At 48.7% G+C, this 26749-nt stretch overlaps 1 protein-coding gene across 2 annotated transcripts in view; it reads left to right on the top strand.

Annotated features, from left to right (window-relative positions):
- UGGT1 (UDP-glucose glycoprotein glucosyltransferase 1) overlaps positions 1 to 26749 on the top strand; it is an 822704-nt gene that overhangs the window by 208684 nt on the left and 587271 nt on the right. For both annotated transcript variants that reach the window (XM_078666074.1, XM_078666073.1), the window contains exons 12-13: positions 6159 to 6250; positions 10638 to 10788. In XM_078666074.1, coding sequence (XP_078522200.1) covers positions 6159 to 6250; positions 10638 to 10788 — 243 coding nt within the window. The remainder of the gene's footprint in view (positions 1 to 6158; positions 6251 to 10637; positions 10789 to 26749) is intronic.

Genomic DNA, 26749 nt, shown 5'->3' with positions numbered 1-26749 from the left:
CAGTAGGACCAGGGCGGGGTGTAGCCTCTTTATACTCTGCAAGACCAGCCCACGTTTAATCTTGTCGCCCAGGCCCCTTACGTTCCAGGACATGAGGAGTAGCGGGGACGCCTGCCCTACATTAGTGTCTTCCCCCATCCTGCGTGGGTGTATGGCCTGTGAATTTACGTTCGGGGACGGCCATGAGGTCCGTGCAATGCCCCTGTGTGTTGCATTGTGACAATACCACCCTATACTCGTGTGCCCTTTTGTAGCAACTCTGCCCCTGTGTAGAAACTAAAAACCAAAACTCCCTTCTACCCCCAACTTCCCCCCTCCCTGCCCCCCTGCTCAACGGACTCAGAACTGCCCGCCCCCCCAACTCAGCAGAGTGCCTGATCCCGCCCCATAACATAGTACTTGCTCGCTGGGGTGAAGGTTTCTCCGTGGTCAGCGGCCCCCTTCTTCAGCTGCGGAGGCCTTTCCGCCCAGTGTCCAAGGCGGCGTTGCCTTTACATACCAACGTCCGTTCAGTCGGGCCATGGCTGTGACTTATTGATCCCCGTTTACATTGTCCTCCTGACGGTCGGATAAAGGGGAATGTATCTCTAGATCTTCGTCGTTGGCTTGTGAGTCTTGTCGGGAGCCAGCTGTACGGTGTTTGTTCTGTCTATTTGAGCGACGAGGGCCCGCTGTTCTCCAACCCTCCAGCCAATCCTGCGCCATCTCCGGGGATTCAAAAAACCAAGTCTTGTTGTCCGCTACGACCCGAAGCCTGGCCGGGAAGAGCATCGAGTACGGGATTTCTCTGGCTCTGAGTTCTTTTTTGACCTCAAAAAAGGTTCGCCTCCTCCGTGCCACCTCGGCCGTGTAGTCAGGAAAGAATGCCAGCGTCGCGTTCTGGATCTTAATGGGGGGCGAGTTCCTCGCCGCTTGTAGGATGGCGTCCCGGTCTCTGAAATTGAAGAGCCTCGCTATGATCGGTCTGGGGTTAGCTCCCGTCTTGGGGCGTCCCCCCGGTACCCGGTGCGCCCTTTCCACCGTGAAAAAGGCGGAAAGTCCTTTGGGCTTCAGGGTGTCTTTGATCAAACTCTCTACGTATAGGTCCATCGCCCTCGTGTCTTCCGATTCTGGCACACCAATAATACGGATGTTGTTCCGCCTCGAGCGCCCCTCCTGGTCATCGAGCTTGTCTCGTAGATCTTTGTTTTCTTTCGAGATGCGTTCCACAGTAATCTGGAGTTCCGAGACGTCCTTGACCAGGGACTTGGTCACAACCTCCATATTGTTCACTTTCTCTGTCATTTTGTGAAAGTCCGCCCTTATAAGTGTGATCTCGGCCGAGATCGACCCCACCGTGGCCTGTACCTGCGTGAGGGCCCGCATGACGTCATCGATGGTCGCTTTCTTGCCTCCGGCCACTTCGGTTGTCTTACTCGCCAGTGTTTTGGCTTCCTGCGAGGGAGAGGGGGAGCCGGGTTTGTCATAAGCAAAGCGGTCCAGGCGTGATTGTGTCGCCCCGCCTTTATGCCCCTTGCCAGCCATCCCGTAGTCTCTCGGGCCAAGCTATCTTCCTCTATAGGCCACCGGGGTTCTTCCCTGGGCCCCCGCTGTGGTTATGGGGGTAAGATTGGCCCTCGTGAGGTGTACCAGTGAGTTTGCGGATCTGAACGGGCCTCTGGTGTGTGGCGGCCGGCCGGGTCACGGAATCAATGACGGGGCGTGCAACCGAATAATGCCGCCCTGGAGGACTCCCTCTGTCCCTTTCCAGCACCGCTTACAGCGACCCTGTCTCGCCGGAGCTTCGTGTTTGGTCCCCTGATGGCGATGGGGGGCTCGGGTTCTTCCCAGATAGGCCCTTCCGCTGCGAGGACGGGCGCCCCGCGCAGATGCTCCGCTGGTGCCTGCGTGGGGACGCTCTCGGGTCTGTTGCGCCCTGCCAGGCTCTCCGATCGGTCAGGGGGGGGGGGCCGCCGTGCAGACACTGGGGCAGCGCGGTTCCGCCGCTGCCAGACTTTGTGCTCCGGCCGCTGCTGCTGAAGATGGCGGCGTCAGCTTCCCCCGTCGTCTCTCCGGGCGCCGGAGTCCGTCCTCACCTAGCGTCCCCCTCACCTCAGCTGAGCCTCCCGACAGGCAGCTCGGCTCCCCGCGGTCCGGTGACGGATGTAGGAAGGCTTGGTCTCCGATTACCCCGGCGCTCTCTGTGGTCGGGTGTTTCCGGTGGATGGCTGCCTGACCCAGGCCACTTCCTGTCGGCGTGCCGCTCACTGTGTCTCCCGGCCCGGAGGTCGCTCACAGGCCCGCTCGGGGCGCTGACAGTAACTGTCGTTCCCGACCTCGGATTGAGGTCCAGCAAAATCGGACTGCCGCCGCCTGGTCCTGGGCTTCACTGCCTTCCCGCCTGGGAAGTTTTGTTACCGGATAAGTGTGCGGATTTAGTTGGGAGCCGCTTTAGTCACGGAGCTCTCCTTCTAGGCTGCCGCCATCGTCGGCTGCTAGCCACGCCCCCAGTTCTCCATTTTTGACAGCTGCATCAGATACACCCAGCCCTGGCTCAGCACTGAAAGATCAGCAAAAGACTCATGCTCCCCAGCCATCGTAGTCAAACTGAGCCTCTGAGTCAAGAGCGTTAGCGTTGAAAGCTCTCTGTTCAGATCCCAGACCCTCCGCATCGAAACCATCGGTTTTGAAGCCGAAGTTGGAGGTGAAATCCTACTCTTTCTTGAAACACACACTCTGATCCGGTCCTGTGCTCCAACGGTTGCAAGAAGAAATGGACTCAAGACAAAACACCTGGTCATACACCCAGACACTGATCGTATTCTAGCTAGATCTCCTTAAACTGGAGCACTACCAGTCAAAAGGCAATTAACATTTGAAGACACTTTGGAGAAACCAATCCTACCAAAGCACAAGATAAAGGTGGATAAGGCTACAAGCCCACCGCCCCTCAGCCCACCACCACCACCACCTCTTGCTCCACCACATTCACCTCCTGCAGAATCACAATATTATCCAGTTTCCATCCACTCTCTCGGGGACAAGGCGATGACTGAGACCAGTTCTCCATTCCACCACACGATAACCCTTGGGACACCTATGATACAGACCCACCTTCAGACACAGACCCAGGTCTGTATCCGGCCAAACCTTCCTCTGCAGACGATACCACCACATATCACAACATTATAGGTAGGGCGGCCACATATCGCAAGGTTCAGCTCTACCCTGAACCACTAGAGGATGACCTTTGAAACCCTTTACTCTAGCCAACTCCCGGTCCGATACCTGCTGATGCACAAAGGCATGTTGTGACATACACCTTACATTTTCAAGGACGCGGTACAGGCCCAGGTCATCACACCTAGGGTCAATAGGAAATACAAACCGTCTCCTACCGATTCTACAGACATAAAAGGCCAACTACCACCTGACTCTTTAGTAGGTGCCACACCAAGGATAATAGAAAATTGAGAAACATTTGGTGAGGTTCCCCCACCAGATAAAGAAAGTAAGAAGATAGATGCTGCGGGAAAAGAGGGAGAATTGCCAACTCCTTTGGCCTCCTCGCCCCCTATGACAGAGCCCACTGGGATGAGATTGCGGGGCTCCTCTAACATCTCCGAGAGGAATACAAAAAATCTGCACATGATTGCATTGGAGGGCAAACTAATTGCAAATACTTCTATTTATTACACCCTCGATGCGGCTAACACCACCAATAGTCATTAACTCTAGCATTCTCCTTAGATGACATGTCTGGCTTAGAGTCTCAGGTTTCAAACCTGAAGTGCAGCAAAGCTTCCTTGCACTTCCTTTTGCTGGGGAATACCTCTTTGGTTCTCCGGTAGATACTCTACTTGAGAACATTAAAAAAGACAGTAAAACGTCAAAAGCCATGAGAGCATTGCAGCCACCATCGCAACGCGGCTTCTTTCATCGCTCCCCATATCGTGGAGGAGCGAAACCCACCTATACAGACACCTCCTCCTCCTCCTATCAGTGTCCCCGGCCACAAACTACCTCGCCTAAGGAATACTACAAAGACTACTATAGAGCAGTAGTGGCTGCATCGGAGCAGTAGTGTCAGGCGAGGAGATGGAGGGGTTAATAAAAAATCTCTTGGCAGCCAGCCACTGCTTGTACTTCATCCTCTTCTGTCAGCCGGAAGCACACAGGCTCCCAGACTCCAGTAGCCAATCGCGAGGCTGCTGTCCCAAGCATGACCGCAACGTCTTGATTGTTCTGAGTTGCCTGGTTCGGCGCTCAGACAAGGAGTGGGACTTTGTGCATGTTCTCCACCCGGGCTGTGCAATAGAACCAGGTGGAGAACATGCTAAGTACGCATGACTGTTTTGCCAGACAAACCGTCATGTGTACCTAAGTGCACCAACCACTCCTCCCCATGCTGGCTGAGACAACAGCCAAGCCCCTCCCCAAAACTGGCTGCAACACAGAAAAATAAAATTATAATAACATCGTGTTAATGTCATTTTATTTTTCCTTTTTTGCACTGCTGAAAAACAGTGGTGCGACGCTTCTCCACCTTAGCGAAGGAGCCGCTGCTGCTACAGAATCAACAATTCTAGAGGCAGAGGTAAAAAGGCAGTTTTCTAAACCATCTACCACGAAACCCCGTCTGACCATCCTGACCATGTTAAATGTATACAAACCTGCTATGTTTAAGCAAAAAGAACTGTGCCTATCACTCCTAGAGCTCATTCCTCTCGTAAAAAAGGTACATCAATGGCCTTTTAGGCAATATACCTATAGCTGACATATGTAAGGCAGCTACATGGTCTACACCACATACATTTACAAAGTATTACTGTGTACATTTGCTGGACCATCAACAAGCCAATATGGGCCAAGCGGTTCTCCAAACAATATTTCAAATAAATGTAGCCCCTACAGGTTATCCACCGCTTCTGGAGGAGGACTGCTTACAGTGTATGCTAAGCATGTGTATCTACAGCCACACATGCAGCGAATGGAAAATGTTACTTACCCAGTAAACCTCTGTTTGTGGCATGTAGTGCTGTAGATTCACTTGCGCCCACCCTCCTCCCCGGACACCTGGGCTGGTTACAAATCTCATATCACATCTTTTATAGCATGGAAATCTTGCTAAACTATGCTCTGCTCTACAATCCATCCTTACCCGCCTTGTGGGAAAACAATCTAACAATGGAGACGATGACCATGCGCATTACCAGCAAGAGGAGGAGTCACCATACCTGGTGACTCGAAAGACGTTCTTTGAAGAAAATCAACTTGCACACATCCGACCCCAACAATAGAGCACAGTATTATAAGCATGTGGATCCACAGCACTACATGCCACGAATGGATGCTTACTGTGTAAGTAACGTTTTCCTAATCATGAAAGCGAGTTTGTTTACACTGAGTGATTTTAATGCAAGCAAAATTATGTGCCCAGTCCTTTTAATGTATCAGGTAGTCAAATATAGCCTGAAGTAAAAAGGCTAATATCCATTTGCTGCAATGCCATTAAAATGTGTCATGGGACCAGCCTGAAGTAAGCCTAGGTTTATGGTTGTAACAAAGTAAGCTGAATTGAGTTTTTAAGCAACAAATGTTTACAGACTTTAATTCTTCTTTCTGGGATCCGACTCGGGGGCGTTAAGTAAGGTACTGTGAACGATTACTAGTTGATGTACTCTGGTTCTGTAACATTGAAGTACAACATCCTAAGTTCATGCATGGTGGTATTCAGTTTATTGTGATTCAGCTCCATATTGCTTTGTTTGAATCTGACTAATGATATGTTCTTTATGTGTTGTATATTTTTTCAAGACTTAAAATGGTGAAAATCTAATTATGAGATCAGTAGATTGGTTCCTATGTTTAGTTGTGTGCTTCAAACAGATGAGAGGTTTATTGAAGTTAGTTCAATTCCATCTACTCTCCCTCGTGGAGGGTTCTCTGAGATGCACCAAACCTACGGTAATCTGGGATGCAACCATTTAGTACCACTAAATGGTTGGTTCTGGGACACAGCCATTTGGTATCACTTAGTGCCAGGATGGGTCATGCAAGAATACTAAACTGGAAAATATTCATGTTGGGAGTTTTGATGTCATGCTGTATAACAGTTTGAGATGCTGATGGGGTGCTTTTAAGAAGTTGTTTCACAATTTTCTTTTACCTTCTCTCAGTTTTTCAAGGGTACTATGGGACTGCATCCTGGGGATTCTGCACTCTTTATAAACGGATTGCATGTTGACCTTGAATCACAGGATATCTTTAGGTAAGAGCTCTGTCAAAAGTTTGCTTTATGGTTACAGGCATGCTTTGGCTCAATTCAATGTCTTTAATCGATTTTGTAAGAAATATTCATGAAACAACAATTAAATGTGGCTTTGCCAAGATGGTGGACGATTAAGCACGTTCTCCTAGAGCTCAGCAACAAAATAGAACTATGCTTGGAATCATAGAACATCCGTATATAGGAATTGAGTCACCATACCACCTCAGTATCTTTAATGCCTCACTTGCCCTCCAAACCGTACCAGAGAAACCAGTAAATCGGCATCCGAGAACACAACCCTGTCGGCCCTCTCAGGGATAGGACACACTCTTTTGCTCTCTCACTTGTACTTGTCCACAATAAGATAACCATGAGACATGAAGGAAGCTTAGAATATTTATTTAAACTATCGTGCTCTGAAATGCAGTATACGTGCCAAATACATAATAATAACACTGTTCGCATGGTTATTAATCCATGTACCAAGAAAAACCCTGTCATTTTATAGGACAAAGTGACCTACCCCCCCCCCCCCCCATTACTAAAGCAATATGATTATATATTAAAGATATCTGGGATTACTGGCAGACCCCGTACCTTAGCATACACAAATGGACGCCCTTCATCTCAGCAGACACAGTGCTCTTGTCTAAGAACTCTTGCTCCATGTGTGTGTTTTTGGCTCATGTGCTCATCTAAGTGATAGGACATGTGTGCACATAAACAGTGCCTGGCCAGAAAGAATAACAAGTGACACTGTTGTTTGACCTTGTCTATGGTGTTCAGATTAAATCCCAGGAAAAGAACAGAACGCAAAAACAAATGCAGGTTCCATGTAAAAGTACAATGTGGCACAAAAAACCTTGTTTATCTAGCAATGTATGCAAAGGAAAACGAGGCCTACAACGTGCACAGTTAGGCTAACATAGGGAAAACTACATTAGGCCATGCCGGAAACACTCAAGCCTTCCCGGCTCAGTCAATAGCATGAGGCAGGGATGGGTGTGGGGGTCGAGGACCACGAAGGCGACATCAGGGGGTCCAGCCTAGACCTCAGAGAGAAGCTACCCATGGAAAACTCCTGAAGCTGGTCCACAGACGGAGCTCACAAGATGGTGGCCGCCGCAAGCAGTGCAGACCCAGAGGAGCGGTGAGCTTAAGACCTTCCGGGAAAAACAAGTGAGTAGGAGAGGTGTGCCTTCCTCTGCCAACTCCACCCCTCCTGTGGGGAAGGTGAGGTGAAGCACAATTCTGTCCCCGCAATCTTGCAGATGGGGGCACCCAGCCAACAAGGGAAAGGCTTATGCCCCCCTCCCATTGGAGGGTGGCATAATAGGGGGTGTACCCACCCCAGGGAAGGGACCCATTGGCCCCAACCTTTTTACCTACCTGTAACGCCCAAAATCTAGTATTTAGGGGCACCCCTGAACCTTACTTCCTCAGACAAGAACCTGTAAGAGGGATAGAAGGACCAAACAGCCGGCCTGTCCCCACTTCAAACCTCCTCCAGTTAAATCCTCGAGAAACCCGGAGGACCTGCCTGCCTTCAATCCCAAAGACTCTGTCTCCCGTGAACACCGGATTTGTTCAAACACCAGACTCCAGCTCCGCTAGGATCCGCGAGTTTTCACCACTCTGCACCCGACGGCCCGAGTTCGAGTGGCCTAACACCAAGAGGAGGTCTCCCCGGCCATCCTGACCTGACATCCAGCGACTCCTGACCTGCCTCAAGCTGATGCCTGCAGCCTCAAACCGGAAGGCCCCCCAACCCGCGACAAGGAGCTGGTAAGAAGATCCGACCCTAAAAGGCACTGATGCACCCAATGCCCCACGGCCTTGGGTGGCCCAACTGATGGTGCCTGACCAACCCCCAAGATCCCAACTTGCCTCTCCAAGTGGTGGTCGCACCCAGAAGACCTTTTTCCCCCGAGCCTGCAGTGCTTTTGCAAACCGGAGACTCACCAATGAAAGCTACAGGGCTTCCGACGCCAAAACAGCACTCTGCACCCGGCCGCCCCAGTGCAGCTGAGGTTGCAACTTTGGTGCTGGCCTAAACCCCCATTTGGCTGAGCTGAAGTCAAGGAGTTTTGCTCCTATAACCAAGTGGCCTGCTTGTCAGCAGCCATCCAACCGGAGGCCCCCTATCCCCATTTGATAACATTGGGCTTCAGCACTCTGCACCCAGCCCTCCTAGTGCCCATGGGGCTATAACAAGAGTGCATCCTTGACCCTGGGGTCGTGGAGCAGGCTCCATGTGACTGGGAAGGCACAGAAGTTTTTAAGGCACCAAAGAGGTAGCTTTGCAAAAGCTGCACACTGCACAAGTTACATCAATTTCGGCTTGGGCTACAAGTTCGGCTTAATTTACCAAGCTGTTTGACCTTGAAGGGCCCACTTTGGTCGCACCGTTCAGGAGTTGGTACAGCTGAGGGGTCAGTGTATAACCCTGTACTAGCCAATCGGGCGACCAAGCCTTTCTACAGTAAAAATGGCTGTTCAATGTCTTTTACTGTCAGGACAGGTAAAGTACATGTCCTGCCTGTGTTGTATGTTGCATCCTGCCTTTAGGGTTCAGTAGGCCTGCCAGAGAGGTGACTTCCTCACATGTTCAAGGGAAGTGGTGGCTTTGCCAAATCGGGCTAGCAGTGCACAGCTGCTCTACCAGTCTGTAGTGACAAACTTGGACTTGTTTTTCTTGGGGGACCTCCAGGGTGGCACAATCAGTGCTCTAGGCAGTGGGTTACCCCTCTAACGTACATGCCCTGGGTACCAGGCTATCATTTACTAGGGACTTACAGGTAAGTTAGCCATTTCCATTTGGGTGTAGCTAATTTGACATACACTTTAGGGTCAAGGCACTGGCACTGAGGTCTGGTTAGCAGGTCTCAGTGCACTCTGAGTCGAAAAACCAGCAGCATCGGTCAAAAACTTGGGAGTGACCATAAAAAACAGAGGCATTTCCTTACAAATTGGGAGTAACCTCGTAAATCTGTGTTTTACACCAATTTCTGTGGGTTTTCCAACTTTCTGCACACTTTTCCCAACTACAGGTCATCATTTTTTACTGATGTAATGTATCTTGCCAAAATATTGGAAGAGCAGGATTTACTGCATAATAGATAACACAAATTCAGGTGGAACACAGAGGATTACCTTTAAAGACATGAAGAGGACTTGCGTTTTCTGATGGTACTGGGGTAATATGAATGACCCTTTTTGGGGGTGGTTGGAGAAGGGCCAGGCCTTTGAACCACCACACCTTGCATGAAAAATCTTTCATACCAGGCTGTCTCTTCATGCTAAGGAGTTGGATGCAATTTTGTAATATTTGTCAAATTTAGATATGTGCCTGGAGACCTGTGGGGCTGATATACTAAGGTAAGTTTGCAGGTCAGTTGATAGCTTTTGCATAAGTCAAGTTTGCAGCCTTACCTTTTTGAACCGAGACTGATATACGAATCAGTCGCAACTCAAAATGTCGTTCTGCAGAGGCTGTAAAAACTTCGGCTTCATTAGTATGTACGAGACAGAAGCCCTTTGTGAATCCCTGCGAATGGGTGTGAGGAACAGCAGATCTCCATTCCTGAATACACATTCCCAAAATGCTGTTTTCAAAATTAAAAGTTAACGTTCAGGGAATGACTGAAGTAGGAGCATGCAGTAATCCTCTGTACCACACTGTGTGCCCCCTCTCCCTCCAAAGCTGTCAGCCACCATTGACAAAGTGGAAGCTATCTATAAGATTTGGCTTCTGTTTTGCATATCAGTTACCAACACCTTTTGGATCTAAGTAACTGTTCAGTAGTTGCTCCTACAATTGCGGCTGCAGACCGTTACTATATTGCATGTCGGCTCACAAAGGAGAGGGCATCCAGCACACACCCGCTTGAAGGGGCATCCAGTACACACCCGCTTGTGAGGGGTATCCAGTACACACCCGCTTTCCTTTTCGACTCTATTGGTTTCACAAAAAGAAGCTTGAATATTGGAAAGACTTTTCTGACTCGCACTGTGTCTTTAGTACTTGGCATCACACTGTTTTGCGGTCACAGAACAGGTGATGTTGGAATCAAAGGCTTTTCAACTGTAAACCGGTCTCATACATCATTTACAAGATATATAGCCTATTTCCTTCGGCATGGCTTAACTCCTTTCCAATAAACATATTTTGTCTTCAACAGTATCTGTTCTCTAAAGCTATATAATTTGCTTGCTTTGTCCCTTCTGCCTCAGTTGTTCATATTATGTGGCTACATGGTACTATATGGTGAAATATCAGACTGGATTCCAGTGACTGTAACAGCACTAGAAAGTTCTGCACAATTAGTTTTTGTACACTTGTGCCATTTCTTCGTATCTTTGACATTCTCGACTTCTTCCCTTTCAGTCTGTTTGACACTCTACGCAATGAAGTTCGTGTAATGGAAGGATTGCATAGGATGGGAATTGAGGGTCTTGCCTTACACAACATTCTGAAGCTGAACATTCAGCCCTCTGATTCAGACTATGCTGTGGACATCCGGACCTCAGGCATTGAAGTAAGTGGGACTGATGAGACATGCAAATGAATTTCGTTTTCTATTGAGCCTTCCGTAATACATACCCATTTGTAATATTCTTTGTGTTATGGCGACCTTGCAATTAAGATTTAGTTTCATGTGTTTCATGTAGTTTGTTCAATGCTTAAATATGGGTTCGAGGCATGTGGGCTGCTGAATTCATATCTATTGCATTAGATCGCCGCCTAGTGTTGGGTCCGGATGATTGCACATTGTTGTCCTGGAGAAGTCTTCGAAGTATCACGGGATAGGTGGCTCCTCCCCTGGACTACAGTGCGCATGGGCATCCCCTCCATCCTCAGATTGTTTTTTTCCGCCATTGGGTTCGGATGTTAACATCTTAGCTCAAGTTAGGAAACTTTTTCTCAAAGCCAAAAGGCTTTCGCGACCGTCGGTATCGTTTCGATCGGTATCGATAACATTTATCTACAGGACATCGACTATCGGACGGCTTCATTCACCTCTCGCATCGAGTTACATCGACGATGGAGAGTCGAGGCCTTTTCAAAAGGTGTCCGCTTTGTAATGCAAAATATGCACACAACGACGTCCACCCTGTGTGCAACAAATGCTTGTCACCGGACCACAATGAAGACCAATGTATGGCCTCTGCCCGGTTCAGATCAAAGAAGACTCTTCGGACCCGACGCGCGGCTCGATTGCAATCGAATAGGCCTGCGCCAGACCCAGATAATATCTTCGGGACCGGAGACAAAGAAGTCGTCGAGCTACCGGACCGAGATGAATCATCGGAGCAGGGATCTGTGCATGGATCCGACTATGAAGCCGATGAAGAGGAGTATCTGGAAGACGAGGAGACTTATGAAGTCGTCGACGAGGTAGGAGACGTCGACGTTCAGGCCCTTGGGGCCGAGGAAGATAGCTCGGAGGAGCTAGGCCCAACCGTCGAAACGGGGGCCGATGGACATAATATCAATACGGCTCAGGTCGAGGGATCGCCTCAAGGCCTTACCCAAGATCTACCTTCGAGTTCAACAGCCCCGCAACAAGGCCCGGCTTCGAACATTATCATTGAGCCATCGGTTTAAAACCCAACTTTGATCTCAGCAAAACGAAACCGAAGCCAGCACAGTCGAAATAGAAACCAAAAGTGCAACTGGCTCTAGTCGGCGCCAAGGCCTCCAAACTCTCAGGGCCGACGAAACAAATGAGGGACTTCGATGCGGGGAGCTTCCAGAAGGCCCTCGACTCGAGTAGCGGGGCGCCAAGAGCCACGGTGAAGATCTTCGAGTCGAAGACGTCGGCACCGAAGGGCGCCGCTACGCAGCTCGAATCGAGACAGAGCTCCACTCCTCAATCAATGACGGGACCGGAGAAAAACATCGGTTCAAAGTCCGATGCGGCGCATGCGGAGCATAAGGTCCAAGACGTGGCCCTACACGTCGGGGGAGTCGATTCAAAGAATTAGAGACCAGGCTCTGTCGGCGGGACCGAAAAAAGTCACAACTGCAAAGCTGGTCGCTACGTCGGCGCCAATAAAATACGGTTTGCCACCGTCAGTGAGGCCGAAGATGTTCGAGCCAAAACAGAGCATTGACCCCGTAAAAAGACCCGCATTGGCCCACAGGCCTGCGTACGAGACAGAGGAACGAGAACCGAGGAAGTTCATCGACTCGGAAACGGGGAGACTATCTACAAAAGGAAAATAGTCCCAGAAAAACCCATGGAGTCTTTCAGGATTCCTCTTAAGAAAAAGAGGGGTCAGGCCGGACAATATGGCGATCGGGATGGCTGCATAATCGCTTGGCTCCGTGAGCCCTCCCGCTCCGCACATATATCCTGGCGATAAACCTGAGCAGTTTTTGCTAATTTAAGTAGGTGAAGAAATGCGTTCACTTACCGTCTGCTTTTGAGGCTCCACTGTGCAGTCGACCTGAAGAACTGTGTCCGTTTCTTTGGCGGCCTTCGAGGTGCTGCGGCCGGGATCTCAAATGAGGGGAGTGTCCGGCCATGCTTGCAACGCCTGCGGCCTCCGGTCGTGCTGGGAAGCCGGTCGGAGAGAACCTGAGATCTGCGAGCCGGAGGAGATGATCCCGGCCCACCCCCTAATGGTGGGTTGCCCTGCGGGAGATGCGAAATAGCCGGGACGGAGAGAGTCCATGGTGCCCAGTTCCCCTTCGGTGTGATACCCGGTTATGCTAACAGCCCTCCCTGGGCACCGGTGGGTGACTCCCGGAAGCGGGGAGCTTGTTTAGCCTTTGGGTGACTCTCCTTTCTTTTGCCTGCCCTGACTAGTGAGATCCCGCTGTGAATCCTGCTGATCCCGGGGGTCGGGCCCGCTCCTGAGGTGTGGTGGAGGGGAAAGAGAACGTGACGGCTGAAATGGCGGATGATTCTTTCCCGTGCACCCCTCACCCGGGCAGAGAAACGGGTGCGCAAGAGAACCCCGGGGTCTGGCTATGTGAGAAACCGCCCACGCCCAAACATATCCTGGCTGCACTAACAACCCTGCGGACGGCCCTGATCAGGGAGGCCCGAGATTTGGGACAAAGGATGGCCGTCATTGTTGTCCCGCCATCTTGTAACGGCACGGATCGCTCTCAAGGGGGTGCCGCTGTGTCTGCCTCTGCTTCATCGACGTATTCCCCGGATGAGTCTACATTCTTCGCGACGTGGATAGATTTGGTTCATGAGCCTACTGTGGATGCATCTGCGGCGCATGTGATTGTCTCACCGGGGCCTTTCTCTGATCGGCGAGTGGAGGAACAGCATCGATACACGGCTTGGGCGGCCCCGTCGGGGTTTTGGCGCTTCCCGCTTCGTGTGTTTCCCTTTCCGTGTCTGGCGGGACTGTGTTCGGACTCGAGACTGTTGGCGGTGTTGACATTGTTCCACTCAGACTTCCGCCATGCCTCATCGGCGAAATTTCGGTGGCTGGGGTCCTATGGAGCGGCGACACTGCCTGATCCTCCCGGTGTAATCGGACCCTTTGTGCTACTTTGTATCCCGTTTGAGGGGTGGTTCAACGTTGGTACTATTGACAAACGCGGCCAGGGGTGAATTCTATTGGGACATATAGGGACTCATGGCTGGTTGATGGTGATTTAAGGGGCGCTTAGCGGGGCTGTCATTGATTGCGTTCTACGTGATTGCTGCTACCTGTACTTCTTTTGCCATTACTGTTTTATACGATTTTTGCATGCGGAGGTGGGAGGGGCCGGATGACCGGATTGAGGGCCCTCCTCCTGTATTTTTTCTCTTTATTTTCTCTTTTTCTTCTCTGTATTTCGGGTCTCTTATTTAGGGCGACAGGCACGCTGCTGGGGGGTAGGCTGTAGCCTTTTGCAGGGGTGCAGGGTTGAGGGTTGGGGGATGGGTTTGTTATTTTGTTCTCTCTTGTTTCTATGGCCCTTTGCCCTTTTCCTTTTTCGATGTCGTCGTCTTCCATGTCTCCCATATTGTGTTTCGCCTTGAGGGGTGGGGCTAGTTCGCCATGCTTGCTTGGTGTCTATTGCATCTATCTTGATTCATATACCCCCTCCCCCATCCTTTTCATCTATGTACCTCACTGGCGTAAAATCCTTGCTTTAGTTAGCTGTATTAGGGGTGTGTGTGATTATGCGACATTGATTCTTATTTTATTTTCCGTTATTATAAAATGAACCGTCTCAGATCCTGATTTTCGCATGGTACTTTAATTATCTGGTATATCCTGGATGCTACTTAGCTCTTGACCTCCGGCCCGCTGTATGTTTTTCTGATACATTCCTTTTTAATCGATTTGAATAGCGGCCGGCCGGACTGGTTGTAGGCCCATGTTTGTATCTCCGTATCATGACAATAAAGGTTCTTTAAAAAAAAAAAAAAAAAAAAAAGAGGGGTTCACCTGCGTCACCAGTGATGGTCGAACACTTGCAGACATATGAGCAGGAGCCTCAATCCTTTTCCCCTACATACTTGGATGCAGGGGCATGTGACGATAATAATGATGCTGATGACGATGTGATGGACACTGGTCGTGATGATCAGAACCACCCATGGGCTGACCCAGGCAACACGCAAAATGACCCTGATACCACGGTCTACAATGTCAAAACATCACCAACTGAAGACACTACAGCTTTCAACGCTCTGATTGAAAGAGCTGCGTTAAATCATGACGTTGATCTTCATAGTGATACTGTGGAAGTGGACTTCCTTGTGGACACGTTCTCAACTTTCGAAAGAAGTGTAAAGACACTACCAATGCTCATGGGCGTTCTTAAACACGCCAAGGAAATTTTCAAAGAAAATACTAGAGCAAGGGTAGTTAACCCGAGAATAGAAAAAAAGTATAGGCCGGCGCCTGTGGATCCTACCTATATTAAAGGTCAATTGCCTTTGGACTCTATGGTGGTTGCAAATGCAAGGAAGAGGGCAAACTCGCAGACAAAGGGAGATGCGCCTCCGCCTGATAAAGAGTCAAAGATACTGGACACATCTGGAAAAAGAGTGGCAGCACAGGCTGCAAACATCTGGCGTATTGCTAATACTCAGGCGCTTCTGGCCAGATATGATAGGTCACACTACGATACTCTGGAGACATTATTACAGCACCTCCCAGAACAATTCAAGGAAGGAGCAGAGCTGTTGGTTCAGGAGGGGAAGCTGATCTCCAACGCTTCCATTAAGTGTGCACTAGACACAGCAGACACTGCAGCTAGGGCTATAAACACTAGCGTCATGCTAAGGCGACATGCTTGGTTGAGGATCTCTGGTTTCAAACCAGAAATACAGACCACCATTCTTAATCAGCCAGTTAACACTGACTTCTTGTTTGGCCCTGAAGTTGATGCCACCCTAGAAAAGATTAAAAAGGACACAGAAACTGCAAAATCCATGGGAGCTCTGCAGTCGCAGCAGTTTCGGGGTGGTTCCTTTCGGCGCTCCAATAACAGGGGACCCTCAAGGAGCCAAACACCCAACAAACGCAGTATAACAAGGGAGGTACACAATCCACCTACAATAAAAACCCCAGGGGTGGATATAGAGGAAATAACATCAAGGGCAGAGGAAGAGGAAACAACAACTCCAGATCCTCTGCCAATACCAAACAGTGACGCCTTGTCACTGCCCCCCGACAATCTAACACCTGTCGGGGGGGGAGACTACTGTCTGTATGGAAATCCATCACCACAGACAGGTGGGTACGAGATATTGTACAGTACGGGTATTGTCTAGAGCTTACAGCCACTCCACCCAACATTCCACCAAGACACCGTCCTATGTCCGCAGAGCACTAACTCTTATTGCAGCAAGAGGTCGTCAGTATGCTGCAAAAAGGAGCCATAGAGCTCGTGCCTCTAGCGGAGCAAGGATCAGGGGTGTACTCTCTGTACTTCTTGATTCCAAAAAAGGACGGGTCTCTCAGGCCCATACTCGACCTACGACCTCTGAACCAATACATTCTGTCAGAGCACTTTCACATGCTCACCTTACAGCAAGTCCTACCGCTTTTAAGTCGGGGAGATTTCCTCGCAACACTGGATCTCAAGGATGCGTACTTCCACATTCCCATGCACCCTTCCCAAAGAAAGTATCTCAGGTTCACCATTCAGGATCAACACTACCAGTTCAAGGTCCTCCCCTTCGGAGTGACGACGGCACCCAGAGTATTCACCAAGTGTCTGGCGACAGTGGCGGCACACCTAAGAAGACAGCACATACATGTCTACCCTTATCTGGACGACTGGCTTATTCAAGCAAAGTCGGCCCAGCTGTGTGCCAGCCACGTGTCCCACACCATTCACCTCCTTCATGATCTGGGATTCTCACTGAATTACCCCAAGTCTCATCTTCAACCCGCCTGCGTACGGCAGTACCTGGGCGCAAGGATAGACACTCTGGCAGCCACAGCTCAGCCAAATTCAGTGCGGATACACAGCATGCAATTGCTGATACAAAAATTCAGACCTCAACACTCGCTTCAGGCAAGAGTGTTCTTGCAGTTGATAGGCATGATGGCCTCCTGCATCTTCATAGTCCCGCATGCGAGACTACATATGCGCCCTCTTCAGGAGTGCTTGGCACGTCAGTGGAACCAGGCCCAAGGGCAGTTAAAAGACCTAGTGTTGGTGAGCGGTCGGGCATACAACTCTCTGCATTGGTGGAATCCACACAACCTTTGCAAGGGCCGATCGTTCCAAGAGCCTGTACCACAGGTAATACTGACAACGGACGCATCTCTCCAGGGATGGGGAGCTCATGTACTCCATTACACAGTGCAGGGACTATGGACGGCACAGCAGAAGAAGATGCACATCAACCTTCTAGAGCTGATGGCAATCTTCATGGCACTGAAAGCCTTCCAAGTACATCTGTGCAACAAAGTCGTGTTGATCCGGACGGACAACATGACTGCCATGTACTACATACAGAAGCAGGGAGGAACACACTCTCCACAGTTGTCTCACCTGGCTCAGAGCATGTGGAAGTGGGCCATTCAGAGGAACATGTTCCTCATGGCGGAACACCTCCCAGGCAAGGACAACCAAATGGCGGACCTGCTCAGCAGGCACAGCCACCAGTTGCACGAGTGGGAGATACATCCATCAGTACTCCAGCCGTACTTCCATCAGTGGGGTCATCCAGAGATAGACCTATTCGCCACAAGGGAAAACTCAAAATGCCGAAGCTTCGCCGCCAGGTTCCCACATCCGCAGTCGCAGGGCAATGTGATATGGATGAACTGGTCAGGCAAGTTTGCGTACGCTTTTCCCCCAGCGCCATTGATTCCGCTAGTGGCACTCAAACTGCGGCAACACTCGATGACACTCATCCTGGTTGCTCCAACGTGGGCACGCCAACCTTGGTACACCACGCTCGTGGAACTTTCCGTGGTGCCTCATCAAAGGCTGCGACTAACACCCAGACTTTTGACACAGAGCCATGGCGACATTCAGCACCCAGATCCGCAACAGCTCAACCTGGCGATCTGGCTCCTGAGGTCCTAGAATTTGGATACCTCAACTTGCCCCCAGACTGCATGAATATCATAAAGGAGGCAAGAAGACCCACGACTAGAGCATGTTATGTGGCTAAATGGAAAAGGTTTGCAACAATAATGACATTAACCCACTAGATGCATCTATTCAGAACATTATTTGTTATCTGTTGCATTTATACAGATGTAATCTGGCTTACAGTTCCATCCGCATACATCTATCCGCAGTAGCAGCCTACCTGCAAAACAGGCAGCACCTATCCCTATTCAGAGTACCTGCAATTAAAGCCTTTCTTGAGGGACTCAAGAGAGTGATACCTCCGAGACTTCCACCTTCACCAGTCTGGAACCTCAACCTGGTTCTCACAAGACTCATGGGGCCACCCTTTGAACTTCTACATTCCTGTGAGATTCAATTTGTAACCTGGAAAGTGGCTTTCCTAGTAGCCATCACCTCACTCAGAAGAGTTAGTGAACTCCAGGCGTTAACAGTTCAAGAGCCATTCATACAAGTTCACCCAAACAGGGTTGTTTTACGTACAAACCCCACTTTTATGCCTAAGGTGATCTCGCAGTTCCACATGAACCATACCATAGAACTTCCGGTTTTCTACCCAAATCCAGAAAATGTTGCAGAGAGATGCCTACACACATTAGATGTGAAAAGGGCCCTCATGTATTATATAGACAGAACTAAAGATTTCAGAAAAACGAAACAACTGTTCGTCGCCTTCGCTCCACAGCATAAAGGCAATCCCATTTCAAAATCAGGAATAGCCAGATGGATCGTTAAGTGTATACAAATTTGCTATGAAAAAGCTAAACGCACTTTAACGATTCCTCCACGTGCACACTCCACACGCAAGTTAGGAGCATCCATGGCTTTCCTAGGGAACATTCCACTAGAGGAGATATGTAGAGCAGCCACATGGTCCACTATTCATACATTTACAAAGCACTACTGCGTAGATGTACACTCTAGACAGCAGGCTGCTTGCTGTAGGACAGGCTGTTCTCAAAACACTTTTTCAGACTGTTGCAGCTGGCACGGGCGGCGGCCGCCGCGAATGGAGGGACTGCTATGTATTCTATGCAATAGATATGAATTCAGCAGCCCACATGCCTCGAACCGAATATGCTACTTACCAGTATGCATCTGTTCTTGGCATGTAGGGCTGCTGACATTCATATCGCCCACCCACCTCCCCGGCGCCTGTTGCAGCTGTGGCATTCAGAATTTCTATTTAGCATGGACATCACTCACTGTATTACACTCCATCTCTGCCACAATGGCGAAAAACAATCCGAGGATGGAGGGGATGCCCATGCGCACTGTAGTCCAGGGGAGGAGCCACCTATCCCGTGATACTTCGAAGACTTTTCCAGGACAACAATGTGCAATCATCCGGACCCAACACTAGGCGGCGATCTAATGCAATAGCTATGAATGTCAGCAGCCCTACATGCCAAGAACAGATGCATACTGGTAAGTAGCATATTCGTTCCTCGATCATGCAGTCATTCATGGTGAATAAATATTCATGTTGTTGATTATAGAGTTTGCCTTTGCTGAGAATCCTCTTTTATAGTTGTGGATCCTGAAAAAATGTCCGCCTCTCGGATTTTCCGAACTTTCTCTGCTTGCCTTCATCTAAGGCCTGTGGAGTATATTGTTGGTGCCAGTGGGTACTGAGTGATTTTAGTAAAGCTAGGAAGTATACAGCTGCTGCCTGAGCACCTAAAAGCAAAGTACATTGATTAATAAGTGTACCAGTTGTGCCTAGTCAGTGGAAAAGAGTATTCTAGTATGTGTTCTGGTCAATAGCCTTTGTATTGGTGTATTTATCTGTTAATTCTTAATCTATACACTTAGTATGCAGGCTGCCAGGTGGCAAGATCCCTTAGAGGTATATTGGAGGGGGAGATGCGAAAGAAAGTGGCAAGAATTGTTACCAAGTAAGGTTTTAGTTTGTAGTATTTGCTGTTGTAGTTAACATGCCATGCTCATCCCTGCCATTAGATGATGGCTGTGGACTGCACAAAGTCGTTTTTCTGTGCACTAGAATTTTTTGTTTCGAGGTAACTCATGATACCTCCCTTGAAACTCACTGTGGACAAGACATGGGCTCCATTCTAGACTGTTTATAGTCGCCACCAGGTTTGGGAATATCTCTAAAAGTTGGGGACTGCCGCTCAGCAACCAATTGTTTAGTTTTTGACATACTGGAATTGTTACTTTTAACTCACAAAGATATTGTGTTATAGTAAATTGCTTTAGAACCAGCACCGGGCTTACATTCTTTGGGCCAGGTTGTAAAATAATGGCTTGTGGTTGGGGGAAGTGGTATTTAGAATACACCTTTTGAATGCTGTCTCTGTTGTAACAGTAAGTTCTTGTGGTCAGACCAACATTGGTTGTGCATCTTCTTTCTTCCAAACGACCATGAAGAATCAAACCTTTTGGCCCAATAAGACCTTTCGGTTTTAAAAAAAACTCTACATACCACAGAAGAGATAGGTAGGGGGGCATATTATAGAATGAAGCAGTAGGGTTATCACCAGCCACCTATTGCACATGATGCTGATGACGTTCAGGGAGCTCACTCGGATGGTGAAAGGTGTGGGCCCTTTGATACTTCTAAGAACCATTGGAAGTGGAACTCTAAATAGGTCTAGTCCAAAGACTCTGGCTTAGGAAAACAACCTTATCAAGGACCCTAATGAATCCTTATCGAGGAAAAGGGCTACACGTAGAGTTTCACAGCACCATATTTAGATGATCTTCCCTCCAGGGTTTGACCTCGAACTAAGCTTTGGCTCCAGGTTAGGAAATGGTCCAGAGAGCGCCATGCCTCAATCCCAAAACTGACTCTGAAAGTCTCTGCAGTCTGCACCGCTTTGAGAAAGTGCCCTCTTACTTGCATGGTATGCCCCCACTTTTTGCTGAATTGCTGATGTTCTTTGACTGAGTGTGCCCTGGGCTCCTGCTAATCAGGTACCCAGAGCCTATGTTCCTTCCCTAAAACTGCATTGAAGCCTAAATCCAATTGGCATCTCTGGCCACATGTCAGCCACTGGTAAGTGGTACCACAGGTAGCCAGGGCACTGTGACCAGAGAGGACCTCTAAGGGCTGCAGCACTTATTGTGCCACCCTTAGAGACCCTGTGTCCTGACACTCACACACACTGCCTTTACAGGCTGCATGTCTTGATGCAGAACAAAGTGAAGAGTCAACATGGGCACACATCCCTGATGTGCCATGTCCACAAACCACTGCCCTGGCATACATTAGTCGCCCCTCTAGCTGGGTGCCCTGTGCCTGTGGTGAGGGTACAGGTACATGAGCCCTGTTTCAAATAGGCAATAGACTCTTTGAATACAATAGTTACAGTTTGTTGCAATAGGCAACACAATTTCAAACACAATGCAACATTGAGTTCAATGGGATTTTCTAGTTAAATGCAATTAGTTACTTTGTAGATTACTTTTGTAACCACAGGACTGGATCCTAGATTCAGTCCCGGGACATGTGCTGTAAACAGTTAAGTAAAAGTGTTTTGGTTACAGTAGTGATTTTTAAGGAATATTATTGTATTTTAAAAGTTGACAGAAACTCTTCCAGGTGAAATTACCAATGTTATCCTATGGAAGGAAATTCAGTTTGCAGGTAAAGTATGATCGCATTACTTTTGTAATCCAGTGCTGGGCTCCTAGGTTCAGCACTGGGACATCTATCTAAAACAGGCAAGTAATTACGTTTTTATCGTTGGCATGATTTTTAAAGAATATTTGTAAGTTTCAAAAATCAACACTTAAAAAACTTAGAAACTTTTTAAGCAAAAAGCAGGCAATGACATCCTATGGGAGGAAATTTAAGTTACTGGTAAGTGCGGTTAAAATGACTTTTCAGGGTCAGTGCTGGGATAAAAGATGCAGCACTGAGGTCTCCCCTGGTAACGCGAGTAAATCGGAATTCGTTGTTTGGCTGATTTTAGATGAATATTTTAAAGTTCCAAAACTCCACACTGAGAAGAATTTCCAAGTGAAACCAGTCAATGCTAGCCTATGGAAGAAAAGTGAGTTATCGGCTTTTAGGTAAGTACTCGACTGGCAGAGTTCAGGTTCTGGACATAGACTCGGGGGGTCTCCCAGGGCCAGGTAGGTACAGTTGGTACACCCTCAGCTGCACAGGTGCAGCCGGCCCAATGTTATCCAATGAGAGGCAGGGGGCCTTCGGTTGGTGGCTGCTGGCAAGCAGGCTTTGCGGCTGTGGGAGATGGGCTCCTGGTCACTTGCTCAGGGCAAATGGGGAAGTAGATTAGGACAAAGGGTGCACTGTCGGGGGCACTCGGGCGGCTGGGTGCAGTGTGCTTTTGAACCGTCGGGCGCTCATTGTTATTAAATGGAGATCTAGGAAAGTGAACAAAGGCTGCAGACTCGGGACGGAGGATCTTCTGGAGCGACCAACACTTCGAGGGGTAAGTTGGGATCTTGGAGGATAGGTAGGCACCCTGGAGTTGGGCACAAGGGGACCGGGGGCGGCGGGTGCAGGGGTGTCTTTTGGCGTTGGGAAATATTACGCTCTGCTGGTCACGGTTGGAGGGGTCCCTGGTTCTGAGGCTGCAGGCGTCGTCTGGGTCGTCCAGGAGGGTCCATGGGCACTGAATTCCGGATTGGTGTCACTACAACGCGGTTTATAACAACGCATTCCGTTACATCGGAATTTTTACAACGCAGGATCCATTACATCGGATGCCATTACAACGCATGGCATTACATAGCAGATGCTATTACAACGCATGGCATTACATCGTAAGTATAGGTAAGTATACCTTTTTAAAAAAAATGTAATTAAGTTAATTTAATTAATTTAATTAATTTAATTAAAATACATTTTAAAATAGTAATTAATTTTATTTAATAAATTTAAATCTATTTATTTAAATTAATTTTAATAAAAATTTTAATTAATTTTATTTAATTAATATAATGAAATTAATTTAATTTAAATATTTTTTTAATTGTAATTAAATTAAATTATTTAAAATAATGTATTTAATTTAATTATTTTAATTAAGAAATGTAATTAATATAATATAATTAATTTAATTTAACCTAAAAACACCCCTGTACCCCAAAACCCAAACCCTGCCCTGAAACCTAAAAACACCCCTGTACCCCAAAACCCAAACCCTACCCTGAAACCTAAAAACACCCCTGTACCCCAAAACCCAAACCCTACCCTGAAACCTAAAAACACCCCTGTACCCCAAAACCCAAACCCTACCCTGAAACCTAAAAACACCCCTGTACCCCAAAACCCAAACCCTACCCTGAAACCTAAAAACACCCCTCTACCCCAAAACCCAAACCCTACCCTGAAATCTAAAAACACCCCTGTACCCCCAAACCCTACCCTGAAACCTAAAAACACCCCTGTACCCCCAAAACCCAAACCCTACCCTGAAACCTAAAAACACCCCTGTACCCCAAACCCAAACCCTACCCTGAAACCTAAAAACACCCCTGTACCCCAAAACCCAAACTCTACCCTGAAACCTAAAAACACCCCTGTACCCCAAAACCCAAACCCTACCCTGAAACCTAAAACACCCCCCCTGTACCCCAAAACCCAAACCCTACCCTGAAACCTAAACACCCTTGTACCCCAAAACCCAAACCCTATCCTGAAACCTAAAAACACCCCTGTACACCTGTACTTATTTTAAAAATTATTTTAATTAATATAATAAATAATAAATTAATAATATTAAAAAACATAAATAAATATATTTAATTATAATTAATATTAATACAATTTAAAAAAATTAAATACTTACCTATACTTACGATGTAATGCCATGCGTTGTAATAGCATCTGCTATGTAATGCCATGCGTTGTAATGGCATCCGATGTAATAGATCCTGCGTTGTAAAAATTCCGTTGTAAAAGCCTCCCGTTGTAAAAGTTGCGATGTAACGGTGCATCACCCTGAATTCCAGGTCCGAATATCCGGGGGGACATCCTCAAGGTCTTTGTCCACTCTGGCACTGGCCGGGCTCGGCGGGTGCAGAGTGGGCTGGATTTGCGGTTCCTGGCTGGCACCAGGGGTATTGTTGTTTAAGCAGAACCACTGCTCATGTGAGTCCCAGTCTCTAAGAGGGTCAAGGCAGGCAGGTCCTCTGGGTTTTTCGAGGTTGCTGTCCGCAGGAGACGCTGGGATTTAGCAGGAGCAGGTTCAAGGATCAACAGGCCTGTAGGGCGGGGGCCAAAGTCAGTTGGTGTCGTCCTCTTGTTAGCAGCTGCATGGCAGGTCTTCTTCTTCTTGGTCTTCTTTCTTGTTTCGAAATCGGAATCTGCGGAAGGAAGGTTCAGGGTGCCCCTAAATGCTAAAGTTAGGGGCGTTACAAGTAGGGTAAAGGCTAGGACCAATTGGTCCCTGTCCTGGCGGTAGTACACCCCTTCCTGCTCCTCTCCTGGTGGAGGGGGGCAGGAGCCTATCGCTGATTGGGCAGGGCTCCCCTTCCTCAAGAAGGCCGGAGCTGTACTTCACTTCGCCTCTCCCACTTGAGAGGTGGAGTTGGCACAGGCTGGCACACCCCCTTTCCTCACGTAGGGTTTCCCGCCAGTCTTCCCGCCAGAGTGGGGGTCAGAACCGGTGGGGGCCAGTTGCTGAGTACAGCAAGTGGTCTGGAGACGCTCACAAAGGCAGCATGCCTTTGAAGCTTCCCCCTGCCCATCCGAGGGAAGGAGACCTAGCACCTCGCCCAGGATGTGCATTGTTGCAGGCCCAGGAGAGCGGGGTCTCTCCACCCAGGGGTACAGCAACATGTCTGCTGTGTGGCCGGCTAGGCAGCCTCTCAGACAAGACGTGGATTGTAGGTTAGGTTTCAGGGGGCATCTCTAAGATGCCCTCTGTAGTGCATTTACATTAAATCCCACACTGGCATCAGTGTGGGTTTAATGTGCTGAGAAGTTTGATATCAAACGTGTCAGTATTCAGTGTAGCCATTATGGTGCTGTGGAGTTCGTAATGACAACCTCCCAGCACCATATACTCTTAATGGTATCACTGCACTTACAGTGCCCAGGAATGGCCATAGGTACTGTAGGGGCACAGGGCTCATGCACCTGTGCCCACGCTCCTGGCATAGGGCACCCAGCTAGAGGGGTGACTGGTGTATGCCATGGCAGTGGGTTTGTGGGCATGGCACACAGGGATGTGTGCCATGTCGACTCATTGTTTAGTTCTGCACCAGGATACTCAGCCTGCAAAGGCAGTGTGTGTGTGTGTGTGTGTGTGTGTGTGTCAGGGTGCAAGGCCCCTAAGGGTGGCACAATATGTGCTGCAGCCCTTAGGGGTCTTCTTTGGGCACCACTGCCCTGGGTACCTAGGGTACCATTTACCAGGGACTGACAGATGATCAGAGATGCCAATTGGGTTTGAGTTTCAACACAGTTTTAGGGAAGGAACACAGGCCTATGGCACCTGATTGGCAGGAGTCAAAGCACATCAGCAATTCAGCAAAAAGTGGGGGCATACCATGCAAGAAAGATGGCACTTTCTCACAAGAAACAAGAAAGAAGATAAGAAGGACTGAAGAGCTGTGCAGAGCTAACAAGCGGACGGCACCCTCTTACTTGGCCCCAGCCCTACCGGCAGGTGGTCTCCTCGAACCTGCTCCTGCGAAATCCCGGTGTGTCCTGCAGCCAGCAACCTCGAGAAGCCCGGAGGATCTGCCTGCCTCACTTCTAAAGACTGCATCTCCTGTGAACACCGGATTTGTTCAAACAGCAGCTCTGGCACCAGCCAGAGACCACAAATCCAGCCCCCTCTGCACCCGCCAAACCCTGCCCGAGCTAGAGTGGAAAAAAACCATGAGTAGGTCAACTCGGTGATCCTGACCTGAGATCCGGCATACCCTGACCTGCCTCAAGCCTCCAGCTCACGACTGCAGCCTAAATCCAGAAGGCCCCCCTAACCGCGACCAGGAGCTGGTAAGAAGATCCGACCCCAAAAGGCACCCCTGCATCAGACTCCCCACTGCCTTGTGTGCCCAAACCGACGGTGCCTAACTAAACCTTAACTTCCCAACCTACCTCTCCAAGTGGTGGTCGCAACCAGAAGTCCTTCATATCCCTGCCTGCAGTGCTTTTGCAAACCAGAGGTTCTCCATAGAAAACAACATGGCGCCAGACGTCGAAATGGCACTCTGCACGCGGCTACCCCATTGCCGCTGAGGGTGCACCTTTTGTGCTACCTTATTTCCCCATTTGCCCTGACCTTAACCCTAGGAAAATTGCTCCCACAACCCAGTGGCCTGCTTGCCAGCAGCCACCAACCGGAGGCCCTCTATGCCCCATTGGATAACATTGGGTCTCAACACTCTGCACCCGGCCGCCCTAGTGCCGCTGAGGGTGTAACAAGAGTGCATCACTGACCATGGGAGACCCCTGAGTCTAACCCCAGAACCTTAACTCCCACAGTCAATTACTTACCTGTGAACCGTTAACCTGTTTTTCACTCCATAGAATAACATTGACACTTTTTCTCAAAGTGTGGTGTTTAGAAATCTAAAAATATTCTTTAAAAATCGTACAAATAGCCAAAATTTAATTACTTACCTGTTTCCAGGAAATGTCCCAGTGCTGAATCTAGGTATCCAGCACTGAGGTAGAAAAGTAACGTAAAAAGTAACTTACCTGTAATTTACTGAAAAAGCTTATTCATTTCAATGTACTTTATTTCCTAAGTGTTGCAGCTCACTGCATCCCCTGTAAATCAAACAAAGTACAATTTCTATTGCATTTTCAAACTGTTCTATATCCAGTAACTTATTACTGAAAAGTATGTAATTCTTACCTGTGCCAGGCTTGCTTGGTTCTAAAAATAAACAGTATATTTGTATACAACTACAATTGGCCTAGAGATCAATTCTTGAGTGTGTGAATTCATTTGCTGACTGAGTGTGTACATCAAATGCTTAGTAGTGTC

The sequence above is a fragment of the Lissotriton helveticus genome, chromosome 11, assembly GCF_964261635.1.
Source record: "Lissotriton helveticus chromosome 11, aLisHel1.1, whole genome shotgun sequence".
Taxonomy (NCBI): Eukaryota; Metazoa; Chordata; class Amphibia; order Caudata; family Salamandridae; genus Lissotriton; species Lissotriton helveticus.
Note: the sequence above shows the minus strand (reverse complement) of the source record. Positions and strands in the feature narration are given on the sequence as shown.